We start from the raw sequence: 15,667 nt of genomic DNA, 5'->3' as shown, positions 1-15,667 counted from the left end.
AACACATTTTGTTTATATCGGAACATATGAAAAACATATTTTTCTAACAGTGTATAGATAATTTTTACAGAATATTTTGCAAACATTTTATTTTTATAAAAAATTATGCCAAAAAATCTAAAAATAGAAAAAAATTCTCTAAATTGTCTATAGAAAACTTTCTCAACATTTTATTTCTATACAAAATTGAAGTACCTCTTAGTTGGAGTGGAATATTTGGCAAAATTTACCAAAACATCAACAATTCTACCAATCAACCAAACATACAAAAATGTACCTTTTTGGTAGAATTCTAGCAACTGTGGCAACTGTGTTAGCATGTCCGCATCGAAATTGCTGCCTAGCTGACGCGACTAAAGTATTTTGAGTTTGCGACTTTTGTTACTTTTTCTACATTTACGACACGTATGTGACGTTTACGACTTTTACAACTTTGCGACAGTCGCAAACCTAAAAAAGTTTGATACAGATCATCGCTGCTCTCAGTAAAGCTGGTGACATTTCTGAGTGTTTCAAAAGCTTTTCCAAATGGTTTCACCGCAATGTGGAACGCCATACGGACTCGGCTATAAGGAGTTCCCTTTCCATTGGGCTAAACATAGAATCGAGCAGCACACATTGATAAGAGAGAAGTTCACCACTGTGGTGTCCCAATGGACTGAATAGTCAAAGTGAACCTTAAATATCGGGCTGCCTAACCTAACCTTGGTGCAGGGTACGTAAAATTCGACCTAGGGTAATGCTATGATTTTCACAAAAATTCAATAGGAATAAACATAATCTTTATAATCTACAAATATTTCAAAAGTATAATTATCCATTCCATCACAAATAACATTTTTTTCAACAAAATATCCAAATTTACAAACATAACATTTTCATCTGTTTCTTACAATAACAATTGCTAAATGGTTTCACACATCTTCGGGGATCTCTTGAGGGTTTCAATAAAACTTTCTGCAGGGACCAAATAATATCACTAGAGATGGAGCTTATGCAGAGTTTTAAATTTGATTCAAAATCTAAGGGATTGACAGCATAACTTAGAATTGACTTGGTGGTACGTTTTATTAAAAATGTACGATCAATTTCTGGAGAGAGAAGTACATTTTTAAATTAAAAGATCAGTATTCTAGTATACATGAGTTTCCAATAGGAGATGTTATTTTGATATTCAAAGAAAAAATATATTTTTTTTGAGACAAATGGTTGGATATTTATATCATTATAAAGTGGAAGATATGCACTAATTTCAAATATCCAAAATACCGGATTATTCAAAATAACACCTTTTGTCGGAAACCCCTTCATAAGAATCTTACCTAATAGCTCGTGCCGAACATCCATAATTTTATCCTCGAAATGACATTGTATTGCGGCAAAAACACGACGACCAATACCCACAATTAAATCTCTTTTGAATTTTATAAAATAATGTTCGATGAAAACCAAATCATTGCGTGATAAATTCAGCGATGGAGTTCTCTGAGCTAAACTTGTAGTTGAGTCTATCACTATGGAAGCCAAAGAACCCTGTAAACGAAAGGGAATAAGAATTTGATGCAAACAACAAAATTACGCAGTGAACCCCGTTACAAATATGGACATCCATCGTTAACTAAATTGTGTCCACATTTGGGAGGACTCCATTTATGAAAGGTAGTAGAGCAAACGCCTCACGAAAGTTTTCCACTGCATCCATCCAAATTGACAGGAAATCACGAAATTAATTCATCCAATTATTATACCTACCACCATAAAATGGTGACGGGGGTATAATAAGTTTGTCATTCCGTTTGTAACACATCGAAATATCGATTTCCGACTATATAAAGTATATATATTCTTGATCAGGGAGAAATTCTAAGACGATATAAGCATGTCCGTCTGTCCGTCTGTCCGTCTGTCTGTTGTAATCACGCTACAGCCTTCAATAATGAAGCTATCGTCCCGAAATTTGGCACAGATTAGTTTTTTGTTTGCAGGCAGGTCAAGTTCGAAGATGGGCTATATCGGTCCAAGTTTTGATATAGTCCCCATATAAACCGACCTCCCGATTTGGGGTCTTGGGCCTATCAAAACCGTAGTTTTTACCAGATTTGCCTGAAATTGGAAATCTAGAGGTATTTTGGGACCATAAAGAGGTGTGTCGAAAATGGTCCGTATCGGTCCATGTTTTAGTATAGCCCCCATATAGACCGATCTCCCGATTTTGCTTCTTAGGCGTCTAGAAACAGTATTTTCCATCCGATTTGTCTGAAATTGAAAATCTAGAGATATTTTAGGACCATAAGGAGGTGTGTCGAAAATCGTTCGTATCGGTTCATGTTTTAATATAGACCGATCTCCCGATTTTGCTTCTTGGGCGTCTAGAAACTATATTTACCATCCGATTTGCCTGAAATTGGAAATCTAGAAGTATTGTGGGACTAGGGAGCCACCGTGGTGCAATGGTTAGCATGCCCGCCTTGCATACACAAGGTCGTGGGTTCGATTCCTGCTACGACCGAACACCAAAAAGTTTTTCAGCGGTGGATTATCCCACCTCAGTAATGCTGGTGACATTTCTGAGGGTTACAAAGCTTCTCTAAGTGGTTTCACTGCAATGTGGAACGCCGTTCGGACTCGGCTATAAAAAGGAGGTCCCTTGTCATTGAGCTTAACATGGAATCGGGCAGCACTCAGTGATAAGAGAGAAGTTCACCACTGTGGTATCACAATGGACTGAATAGTCTAAGTGAGCCTGATACATCGGGCTGCCACATAACCTAACCTAACCTATTGTGGGACTATAAAGAGGTGTGTCGAAAATGGTCCATATCGGTCCGTGTTTTGGTATAGCCCCCATATAGACCGATCTCCCGATTTTGCTTCTTACGCGTCTAGAAACAGTATTTTCTATCCGATTTGTATGAAATTGAAAATCTAAAGGTATTTTGGGACCATAAAGAGGTGTGTTGAAAATGGTCCGCATCGGTCCATGTTTTGATATAGCCCCCATATAAACCAACCTCCCGATTTGGAGTCTTGGGCCTATAAAAACCGAAGTTTTTATCCAATTTGCTTGAAATTGAAAATATAGAGGTAATTGAGGACCATAAAAAGGTGTGCCGAAAATGGTTCTCATCGGTCCATGTTTTTGTATAGCTCCCATATAGACCGATATCCCGATTTTGCTTTTAGGGCTTCTAGAAACTATATTTACCATCCGATTTGCCTGAAATTGGAAATCTAGAGGTATTTGAGGAAAATAAAAAGGTGTGCCGAAAATGGTGCTCATCGGTCCATGTTTTGATATAGCCCCCATAGAGACTGATTTCCCGATATTGCTTCTTGGGCTTCTAGAAACTATTTTTTCTATCCGATTTTCCTGAAATTAAAAATGTAGAGTTCTTTTGGGACCATAAAAAGGTGTGCCGAAAATGGTGCCCATCGGTCCATTTTTTGGTATAGCCCCCATATAGACCGATCTCCCATTTTGCTTCTTGGGCTTCTAGAAACTATATTTACCATCCGCTTTGCCTGAAATTTTTGAGCTAAAGGGTGATACGGTAAAAATTTGGTCAAGGGAAAACGCGTGTAAATCGGTGAAATCGTTTATTTAAAAATCAAATTAAATTTCTTTTTCAAGTTCAATTAGTATAAAATTCAGGAAAAATATTCAGTTAGGCTTTCGCTTTTCCAAATCCGAATTGCCGGGCCTCACGCTTGACACCTGCCATCAGATTTTGTACAGCCACCTTGTCCACCTTCTTCGCCGCAGAAAGCCAGTTTGCCTTGAACTGCTGCGCGTCCTTAGCAGTTTTTTTGGTCTTCTTTAGGTTCCGCTTGACAATAGCCCAGTATTTCTCAATTGGGCGGAGCTCTGGCGTGTTGGGAGGGTTCTTGTCCTTGGGAACCACCTGCACGTTGTTGGCGGCGTACCACTCCATGGCCTTTTTACCGTAATGGCAAGATGCCAAATCCGGCCAAAACAGTACGGAACAACCGTGTTTCTTCAGGAAAGGCAGCAGACGTTTATTCAAACACTCTTTCACGTAAATTTCTTGGTTGACAGTCCCGGAAGCTATGAAAATGCTGCTTTTCAAGCCACAGGTACAGATGGCTTGCCAAACCAGATATTTCTTTGCAAACTTTGACAATTTTATGTGCTTGAAAATATTTGCTACCTTTCCCCTTCCTTTTGCCGTATAAAACTCCTGACCCGGAAGTTGCTTGTAGTCGGCTTTGACGTAGGTTTCGTCGTCCATTACCACGCAGTCAAACTTCGTCAGCATCGTCGTGTAGAGCCTCCGGGATCGCGCTTTGGCCGTCGTATTTTGTTTATCATCGCGATTTGGAGTCACTACCTTCTTGTAAGTCGATAGACCGGCTCGTTTTTTGGCTCGATGCACGGTTGTAGACGATACACCCAGCTTATTTGCGGCATCTCGGAGAGAGAGGTTAGGGTTTCGCTTGAAACTACCGGCAACTCTCTTTGTCGTCTCAGCGGCTTCCGGTTTTTGATTTCCCCCCGATCCAGACTTCCTGGCTGTCGACAAACGTTCCTCAAACACTTTAATTACATTGATTTGGTAACTTTTAGCGATTTTGCCAGCTTTGCGTGCGAGTAGCTCGGATTTTCGCGATGCGCGAGCAAAATTTTGATACGCTGCTCTTCTTGCTTGGACGGCATTTTGACAACTGAAGAGTGAATTCCAAAATTAAAGTAGGAGCAACATTCTACACATACACACCTTCAAAATGAGGGGTGTTCAGGTTTTTTAAATGCAAAATTGAAAGAAATACGTCAAGTTTATATTGACCAAATTTTGACCGTATCACCCTTTACAATAAACTGTATTTATTACATGATTTGCCTGAAATTCTGAAATAGGGATTTTTAGACCACAAATAAGAGTGCCGAAATTGAGGTATATCGGTCCATTTTTTGGTATAACCCCCATATAGACTGACCTCTCGATTTTTAATTCTTGGGCGTCTAGAGACTATATTTTCTGGCCGATTTGTTTGAAATTGAAATTAAAATTAAAACCGATCCCCAGATTTGATCTCCGGAGACTCTTGGAGGAGCAAAATTCATCCGATCCGGTTGATATTTACAACGTGGTGGTAGTATAGGGCCGCTAATAACCATGCCAAAATTGGTCCATATCGGTCTATAGTTATATATAGCCGATCCCCAATCACACAAAAATTGGTCCATATCGGTTCATAATCATGGTTGCCACTCGAGCCAAAAATAATCTACCAAAATTTTATTTTTATAGAAAACATTGACAAAATGTTATTTCTATAGAAAATTTTGTCAAAATTTTATTTCTATAGAAAATTTTGTCAAAATTTTATTTCTATAGAAAAGTTTGTCAAAATTTTATTTCTAAAGAAAAATTTTTTTCAAATTTTACTTCTATAGAAAATCTTGTCAAAATGTTATTTTGTCAAAATTTTATTTCTATTGAAACTTTAAACTTAATTATATACGTATTTAATCGGCCTTTTTTAGTTTAATATAGACCACGTATGGACTAAATATGTGGTATATATTACGGTGTTAGAAAGTTTTAAGATACCTTGCCATCGGCAAGTGTTACCGCAACCCAAATAATTCGATTGTGGATGACAGTCTTCAGTAGAAGTTTCTACGCAATCCATGGTGGAGGGTACATAAGCTTCGGCCTGGCCGAACTTACGGCCGTATCTACTTGTTTTTTTATTAAAATATTTTTAATGTCAGAATTGATCCAATTGAAAAGTTAATTGATATTAATAATTTTTGTTTTAATTATAAAATATTTTGAATCAATTAAATTTTTAATTGAAATTAAATTTTAATTGATTTAATTGAATATTTTTGAAAATTCAATTAAAATTTTAATTGAAAATTGAAATTATTTCTGTGTTTGGATTCAAACACGAAATTAGTTGATCCAATTAATTTTTAATTCAAATATCTCCACAGAAACGATAGTACCCACCACCACAGTCACTAAAAAAATTAATTGATACTATAATTTTCGTGATTAATTTTTGTTTTAATTAAACAATTTGTAGACTCAATTAAAATTTAATATTTTTGAAAAATTCAATTAAAATTTTAATTGGAAATATTGTGGTGCAAATTTTTTCTGTGTTTTAGAAGTTTCATTTCGATTCTAAATTTTTTGAAAATTCAATTTAAATTTTAATTGGAAATATTTTAGTGAAATTATTTCTGTGTTTGGATTCAAATACGAAATTAGTTGATCCAATTAATTTTTAATTCAAATATCTTCAATCACAGAAATGATAGTGATTGATACCACAGCCAATAATTGGAAATATTTTCGTGGAAAATTTTTTTTCTGTGTTTCAGAAGTTTCACTGCAATTTTATATATTCCTTACCGCTGGTGTTGGTCTCCTATGATTCACTTCACGAATTTCTATTAGTGGATGAATTTCATAGCTTGATGTTCCAATGGTACTCGAGATCCTATTAAACGATACTCTTCCCATTGATGTCCGGTGGAGAAATGAGGGTGTTTGGTGATTACTGAAATTTTTCCTAGAAGGATCTTGTTTGGCCTTGGCTGCCTCACGACGAGCAGAAATTATTTGTGTAGCTCTCTAATTAAGAAAAATGTTTTTCCGTATCTTCGTCTTCTAAAGTCGAATACTTACAAATATCACAAATTTTTTGGTTTCATCGAACAATTGATCAATCCGTTCATATAAACTACATTGGGCAACATTATCTTCAAATAAATCCTTTGTGAAATTCTTCAATATATTATCCATTATAAATTGGGCCGCTTTATAGATGGGATCATCAGGATTAAATGGTACTTTAATATCATCCTGCAAATCCAAGGCAGTATTCAAAGCCTGGCAAATATCTCCCTCATGTAGTAGATCAAAACTCTTTTGATATTCTGCACATAGAGAATGTTTATCCTGAGAAGATTTTTCATGATGTAACTGGACTTTGATAAGTTTGCGATTATGCAAAGATCTCGATTTTATGGAATTTTGAATCATCGTCCATTTTCTTTTACAATCTGTCATATGGTTTGTGATATTCCTCTTTCGCTGCTCTTCCATTTCATTCATCAATTGGCGGATTTTATTCTGTTTCGCCACACGTTCGGCCATACGTTTCTTCCACAATATCTCCTGCTTCTCATTGGATTGTTGTTCGGAAGTTTGACGTAGTTTTCTTAAATTTTTCTTCAGACGGTCATTTTTGATATGAAGAAGTTTCTTTAGGGCATTCAATTTTCTTCGATAGATATCATCACGTTTATCCCAATGTCTTCGCATACCTAAGTCGCGTAGTACCTTGCGATGTTCTGTAGCAGTTGCTTGCATATCATGACGCATTCGAATATAAGCTATTCTATCCAATTTATTTTTCCATAATTTTTTGAAACGTTCTTGGCGCTCTTCATCAGCCTGAAGTTTGCGCTGTATTATATCATTGTGGGTATTTGGATGTGCGGTAATGTTTTCATGATCACAACTGGCAATATATTCCGCTTGGGCTATAAGCATGCGATCATGTTGTTCCTCTTCCTAGAGGGAGGAAGGACGACAATGTTTCAAAGAGGATTTTTAAAGTTGAGAGTCAAAATAAAATTTTGAAAAAATTTTCTATAGGAATAACATTTTGAAAAAATTTCTATAGGAATAAAAATTTCCAAAATTTTCTATAGGAATAAAAATGACCAAAATTTTCTATAGAAATAACATTTTGACAAAATTTTCTATTTAAATAAAATTTTGACAACATTTTCTGTAGAAATAAAATTTTGACATTATTTTCTATAGTATTAAAATATTCTATAGAAAAACAATTTAAGAAAATTGTCTATAGAAGTAAAATTTTGACAACATTTTCTATAAAAATAAAATTTTGACAAAAGTTTTTAGAAAAATCAAATGTTGACGAAATTTTCTATAGAACTAAAATTGTGACAACATTTTCTATAAAAACAAAATTTTTAAAAAAAGTTTCTTTAGAAATAAAATTTTGACAAAATTTTCTATAGAAATAAAATTTTGACACAATTGTCAATAGAAATAAAATTTTGACAAAATTTTGTATAGAACTAAAATTTTGACAAAAAAAAAAAATCTACAGAAATAAAATTTTATCAAAATTTTCGGTAGAAATAAAATGTTGACAAAATTTTCTATGGAAATAAAATTTTGACAAAAATTCTACAGAAAAAAAATTTTGACAAAATTTTGAGAAAATTTTCTATAGAAAAAAATCTTGACAAAATTTTCTATTGAAATAAAATTTGGACAAAATTATCTATTGAAATAAAATTTGGCAAAGTTATCTATAGAAATAAAATTTTGACAACATTTTCTATAGAAACACTATTTTGAAATTCTTCTATTTAAATTAAATTTTGACAAAATTTTCTATAGAAATAAAATTTTGACAATATTTTCTATAGAAATAAAATTACGAAAAAATTTCTATAGAAATAAAATTTTGAAAAAATTTTCTATAGAAATAAAATTTAAAAAAAAAAATTCTATAGAACTAAAATTTTGACCAAATTGTCTATAGAACTAAAATTGTTACAACAAATTCTATAAAAATAAAATTAAAAGCCAAAAGAGTTTCTTCAGAAATAAAATTTTGACAAAGTTTTCTATAGAAATAAAATTTTGACACAATTGTAGATAGAAATAAAATTTTGACAAAATTTTCTATAGAACTAAAATTTTGACAAAAAAAAAATCTACAGAAATAAAATTTTGAAAAAATTTTCTATAGAAATAAAATTTTGACAAAATTTTCTATAGAAATAAAATTTTAACAAAATTTTGAGAAAATTTCTATAGAAAAAAATCTTGACAAAATTTTGACAAAATTATACATTGAAATAAAATTTGGCAAAGTTATCTATAGAAATAAAATTTTGACAACATACATACAATACAATTTTGAATTTTTTTTATTTAAATTAAATTTTGACAAAATTTTCTATAGAAATAAAATTTTGACAATATTTTCTATAGAAATAAAATTTCGAAAAAAAAATTGCTGTAGAAATAAAATTGTGACAAAATTTTCTATAGAAATAAAATTTTAACAAAATTTTCTATAGAACTAAATTTTTGACCAAATTTTCTATAGAACTAAAATTGTGACAACATTTTCTATAAAAATAAAATTAGTTTCCTTAGAAATAAAATTTTGACAAAATTTTCTATAGAAATAAAATTTTGACACAATTGTCGATAGAAATAAAATTTTGACAAAATTTTCTATAGAACTAGGTTAAAGTGGCAGCCCGAGTAAGATTCAGGCTCACTTAGACTATTCAGTCCACTGTGATATTCTATAGAACTAAAATTTTGACAAAAAAAAAAAATCTACAGAAATAAATTGTTAACAAAATTTTCGATAGAAATAAAATTTTGACCAAATTTTCGATAGAAATAAAATCATGACAAAATTTTCTACGGAAATAAAATTTTGGCAAAATTTTCTTTAGAAATAAAGTTTTGACAAAATTTTCTTTAGAAACAAAATTTTCACAAAATTTTCTACAGAAGTAAAATTTTGACAAAATTTTCTTTAGAAATAAAATTTTGATAAAAGTTTGAGAAAATTTTCTGTAGAAAAAAAATCTTGACAAAATTTTTTATAGAAATAAAATTTTGATAAAATTATCCATTGAAATAAAATATGGCAAAGTTATATAGAACTAAAATTTTGACAACAAAAATTTCTACAGAAATAAATTTTTAACAAATTTTTTGATAGAAATAATATCTTGACAAAATTTTCTACGGAAATAAAATTTTGGCAAAATTTTCTTTAGAAATAAATTTTTGACAAAATTTTCTTTAGAAACAAAATTTTCACAAAATTTTCTACAATTTTGACAAAATTTTCTATAGTAATAAAATTTTGACAATATTTTGTATAGAAATTAAATATTAACAAAACTTTCTATAGAAATTTACTTTTGACAAAATTTTCTACAGAAAAAAAATTTTGACATTTTGAGAAAATTTTCTATAGAAGCAAAATCTTGACAAAATTTTCCATAGAAATAAAATTTTGACAAAATTATCCATTGGAATAAAATTTGGCAAAGTTATCTATGGAAATAAAATTTTGACAAAATTTTCTACAGAAATAAAATTTTCATTCGTTTTGTTTTGATATTTTTGGTTTGTTTTTCTTATCTGAATTTATTCTGATAATTGGTTGATAGTTTTGCTGCAAGTAGAGAATGCTGATGAGGAATGTGGTAATTCCGAAACGTGAGTCCATCCAACCATCAATACATGGCTGAAATCAAAAACAACAACGAAATAAAATTTTGACAAATTTTTCTATAGAAATAAAATGTTGACAAAATTTTCTATAGCAATAAAATTTTGACAAAATTTTCTATAGAAATAAAATTTTGACAAAAATTTTTTTTACCAAAAATGTTGACAAAATTTTTAATAGAAATAAAATTTTCATAAGATTTTCTATAGAAATAAAATTTTGATAATATTTTCTATAGAAATAAAATTTTGGCAAAAGAAATAAAAATAAAATTTTGACTAATTTTTCTACACAGTTAAAATTTTGACAAAATTTTCGAGAGAAATAAAATATTGAAAAAAAAAATCGACAGAAACAAAATTTTGAAAATTTTCTTTAGAAATAAAATTTAGACAAAATTTTCTACAGAAATAAAACTTAGAAAAAAATTTCTATAGAAATAACATTTTGACAAAGTTTTCTATTGAAAAAAAGTTTTGACAATATTTTCTGTAGAAATAAAATTTTCTATAAAAATAAAATTTTGATATAATTTTCTATAGAAATAAAATTGTGATAAAATTTTCTATAGAAATAAATTTTTGGCAAAAATTTCTATAGAAATAAAATTTTTACAAAATTTTCTGTAGAAATAAACGTTTGACAAAATTTTCTATAAAAATAAAATTTTGCCAAAATTTTCCATAGAAATAAAATGTTGACAAAATTTTCCATAGAAATAAAATGTTGACAAGATTTTCTATAGAAATAAATTGTTGACAATGTTTTCTATAGAAATAGAATTTTGACAAAATTTTCGAGAGAAATTTAATATTGAAAAAAAAAAAATATCGATAGAAACAAAATTTTGAAAAAATTTTCTACAGAAATAACATTTTGACAAAGTTTTCTATTGAAATAAATTTTGACAATATTTTCTCTAGAAATAAAATTTTCTATAAAAATAAAATTTTGACAAAATATTCCATAGAAAAAAAGTTTTGATACAATTTTCTATAGGAATAAACTTTTGGCAAAAATTTCTATAGAAGTAAAATTTTTAAAAAATTTTCTGTAGAAATAAACTTTTGACAAAATTTTCTATAGGAATAAAATTTTAACAAAATTTTCCATTGAAATAAAATGTTGACTAAATTTTCCATAGAAATTAAATTTTGACAAGATTTTCTATAGAAATAAATTTTTGACAATGTTTTCTATAGAAATAAAATTGGTAAATGAAATAAAAATAAAATGTTGACTAATTTTTCTACACAGTTAAAATTTTGAGAAAATTTTCGAGAGAAATTTAATATTGAAAAAAAAAAAAATATCGATAGAAACAAAATTTTGAAAAAAATTTCTTTAGAAGTAAAATTTATGCAAAATTTTCTACAGAAATAACATTTTGACAAAGTTTTCTATTGAAATAAATTTTGACAATATTTTCTCTAGAAATAAAATTTTCTATAAAAATAAAATTTTGACAAAATATTCCATAGACAAAAAGTTTTGATACAATTTTCTATAGAAATAAACTTTTGGCAAAAATTTCTATAGAAGTAAAATTTTCAAAAAATTTTCTGTAGAAATAAACTTTTGACAAAATGTTCTATAGAAATAAAATTTTAACAAAATTTTCCATTGAAATAAAATGTTGACTAAATTTTCCATAGAAATTAAATTTTGACAAGATTTTCTATAGAAATAAATTTTTGACAATGTTTTCTATAGAAATAAAATTGGTAAATGAAATAAAAATAAAATTTTGACTAATTTTTCTACACAGTTAAAATTTTGAGAAAATTTTCGAGAGAAATCAAATATTGAAAAAAATCGATAGAAACAAAATTTTGAAAAAATGTTCTTTAGAAATAAAATTTAGACAAAATTTTCTACAGAAATAAAACTTAGAAAAAAATATCTATAGAAATAAAATTTGGCAAAATTTTCTATAGAAATAAAATTTTGACAAAAATAAATTTTTGAAAAAATAAATTTTTGAAATAAATTTTTGAAAAAAAAATCTAAAGAAATAAAATTTTGGCAACATTTTTCTATAGAAAAAACATGTTCAACAATTTTTCAACAGTGAAATTTCTATAGAAAATGTTTGCCAAAATTTTATTTCTTTAGAAAATTTTCTATAGAAATTTTGTCAAAATTCTATTTCCATAGAACATATTATTTCAATAGATTATTTTGTTAAAATTGTATTTCAATAGAAAATGTTGTCAAAATTTAATTTCTATAGAAAATTTTGTAAACATTTTATTTCTGTACAAAAATTTGTCAAACTTTTATTTCTATAGAAAACTTTGTCAAAAGTTTTATTTCTGTGAGGAATATTCGAAATGAAGTTTGTGGGTCTAAAATTTTGTTTTGCAGGAAATATTGTATGTGTGTTCCCTTACTCAACTTACCATCTTTTTCATTTCTTCGACAACATAACCCACACGAGATTTATGTAATTTCTGACGAAATTCATTGAAATCTCGGAGATTACAAATGATATCATTATCCTTTGTTATTTCACCATTTTCACGAAGTCTTCGTAAATTTCTCTCAATGGCATAGAAACTTTTTAGATTGGGATCTTGAAGAGGGGAATATTCGGGTATACCACCAGGAGATACATCAAAGTTTTTGCTACATTAAATGAAATACCACTTAAGAGACATACTATAGCTTCGTTCCCCCTTTTCCCTTAAATACCTTTCTTGAGCTATTGATTCGCCAATTTTACTTGTGGTAAATACCACCTGATTTCCAGGACATGTTAGCATAGGTAATTTATAGTTCAGAGGTATATCCTCCCATCCTGGAAGACTATTCAAAGGTAAGCCAGTATTTTTCATCTTCAGAGCCGAAAAGTCTACATTGATTGCCTTTGGTCTCTTGGGCAATGATAAAAGTTCAATCATTTTGTATTTGATTTGGAATTTAGTTGACAAGGAAACTTAGGCTATGTATATTTTGAATATTTTAAAGAAATATATTTTTCTTCTGACAATTGAAAATAAACTTATTTTCGACTGACAGTATTTCAAAATGTATGAAGACAGAATACAGAAAAATAAAACAGGGTCCATCTTCATTTTTATACCCTCCACCATAGGATGGGGGTATATTAACTTTGTCATTCCGTTTGTAACACATCGAAATATTGCTCTAAGACCCCATAAAGTATATATATATTCTGGGTCGTGGTGAAATTCTGAGCCGATCTGAGCATGTCCGTCCGTCCGTCCGTCTGTCTGTCTGTTGAAATCACGCTAACTTCCGAACGAAACAAGCTATCGACTTGAAACTTGGCACAAGTATTTGTTATTGATGTAGGTCGGATGGTATTGCAAATGGGCCATATCGGTCCACTTTTACGTATAGCCCCCATATAAACGGACCCCAAAATTTGGCTTGCGATTGCTCTAAGAGAAGCAAATTTAGGTCGGATGGTATTGCAAATGGGCCATATCGGTCCACTTTTACGTATAGCCCCCATATAAACGGACCCCAAAATTTGGCTTGCGATTGCTCTAAGAGAAGCAAATTTAGGTCGGATGGTATTGCAAATGGGCCATATCGGTCCACTTTTACGTATAGCCCCCATATAAACGGACCCCAAAATTTGGCTTGCGATTGCTCTAAGAGAAGCAAATTTAGGTCGGATGGTATTGCAAATGGGCCATATCGGTCCACTTTTACGTATAGCCCCCATATAAACGGACCCCCAAATTTGCCTTGCGATTGCTCTAAGAGAATCAAATTTCATCCGATCAGGCTGATATTTGGTACATGGTGTTGGTATATGGTCTCTAAAAACCATGCAAAAATTGGACCATATCAGTCCACTTTTACGTATAGCCCCCATATAAACGGACCCCCAAATTTGGCTTGCGATTGCTCTAGGAGAAGCAAATTTCATCCGATCCGGCTGAAATTTGGTACATGGTGTTAGTATATGGTCTCTAACAACCATGCAAAAATTGGTCCATATCGGTCTACTTTTACGTATAGCCCCCATATAAACGGACCCCCAAATTTGGCTTGCGAGGCCTCTAAGAGAAGCAAATTTCATCCGATCCGGCTGAAATTTTGTACATGGTGTCAGTATATTGTTTCTAACAACCATGCAAAAATTGGTCCACATCGGTCCATTATTATATATAGCCCCCATATAAACCGATCCCCAGATTTGAACTCCGGAGCCTCTTAGTGGAGCAAAATTCATCCGATCCGGTTGAAATTTGGTACGTGGTGTTAGTATATGGTCTCTAAAAACCAAGAAAAAATTGGTCCATATCGGTCCATAATTATATTTAGCCCCTATATAAACCGATTCCCAGGTTTGGCTGGCGGAGCCTCAAAGAGAAGCAAATTTCATCCGATACGGCTGAAATTTGGTATATGGTATTAGTATATGGTCTCTAACAACCATGCAAAAATTGGACCATATCGGTCCATAATTATATATAGCCCCCATATAAACCGATTCCCAGATTTGGTTTGCGGATCCTCTAAGAGAAGCAATTTTCATCCGATCCAGCTGAAATTTGGTACATGGTATTAGTATATGGTCTCTAACAACCAAGCAAAAATTGGTCCATATCGGTCCATAATTATATATAGCCCCCATACAATCCGATCCCCAGATTTGAACTCCGGAGCCACTTGGACGAGCAAAATTCATCCGATCCGGTTGAAATTTGCAACTTGGTGTTAATATATAGCCGCTAATAACCATGCCAAAATTGGTCCATATCGGTCTATAGTTATACATTGCCGATCCCCAATCACACAAAAATTGGTCCATATCGGTTCATAATCATGCTTGCCACTCGAGCAAAAATAATCTAGCAAAATTTTATTTCTATAGAAAATTTTGGCAAAATTTTATTTCTATAGAAAATTTTGGCAAAATTTTATTTCTGTTGAAAATTTTGTAAAAATTTTACTTCTATAGAAAATGCTGTCAAAATTTTAGTTTGTCAAAATTTTAATTCTATAGAAAATTTTGTCAAACTTAATTATTACGTATTTAATCGGCCATTTTAAGTTTAATATATACCACGTATGGACTACGTGATATATTACGGTATTAGGAAGTTTTAAGATACTTTGTCATCGGCAAAAGTTACCGCAACCCAAGTAATTCGATTGTGGATGACAGTCTTCAGTAGAAGTTTCTACGCAATCCATGGTGGAGGGTACATAAGCTTCGGCCTGGCCGAACTTACTGCCGTATATACTTGTTATCAATTATAAAACTGGGGCCCATGTTCATGGGGTTTGTATTCATAACGAAAATGGACCCTAAATTTGGGGGTTCTGCTTCATTTGCAATTTGGGGCTTATTTCCCTGGGGTCGTAGTGCCCATGGCTTCACTCCCAATTTCGCCCA

At 30.9% G+C, this 15,667-nt stretch overlaps 1 protein-coding gene across 1 annotated transcript; it reads right to left on the bottom strand.

Moving 5' to 3' along the window:
• Positions 1 to 760: 760 nt before the first annotated feature.
• Positions 761 to 13,312, bottom strand: LOC142231677 (uncharacterized). Its single transcript, XM_075302304.1, has 6 exons — positions 12,982 to 13,312; positions 12,690 to 12,915; positions 6,663 to 7,553; positions 6,387 to 6,608; positions 1,323 to 1,533; positions 761 to 1,091 (listed from the first exon to the last, which is right to left on the bottom strand). The coding sequence occupies exons 1-6, from the start codon at positions 13,188 to 13,190 to the stop codon at positions 862 to 864; spliced, it is 1,989 nt and encodes a 662-aa protein (XP_075158419.1). The 5' UTR covers positions 13,191 to 13,312; the 3' UTR covers positions 761 to 861.
• Positions 13,313 to 15,667: the final 2,355 nt, after the last annotated feature.

Source organism: Haematobia irritans, chromosome 3 (assembly GCF_050003625.1).
Source record: "Haematobia irritans isolate KBUSLIRL chromosome 3, ASM5000362v1, whole genome shotgun sequence".
Lineage (NCBI taxonomy): Eukaryota > Metazoa > Arthropoda > Insecta > Diptera > Muscidae > Haematobia > Haematobia irritans.
Note: the sequence above shows the minus strand (reverse complement) of the source record. Positions and strands in the feature narration are given on the sequence as shown.

Coding starts and splice junctions, on each gene's coding strand:
- LOC142231677 (XM_075302304.1), bottom strand. CDS start 13,190: ATGATTGAACTTTTATCATTGCCCAAGAGACCAAAGGCAATCAATGTA. Junction 6,609..6,662: donor CCAAAAAATTTGTGATATTT/GTAAGTATTCGA, acceptor TTTCTTAATTAG/AGAGCTACACAAATAATTTC. Junction 1,534..6,386: donor ATAGGAGACCAACACCAGCG/GTAAGGAATATA, acceptor TTTCGTTTACAG/GGTTCTTTGGCTTCCATAGT.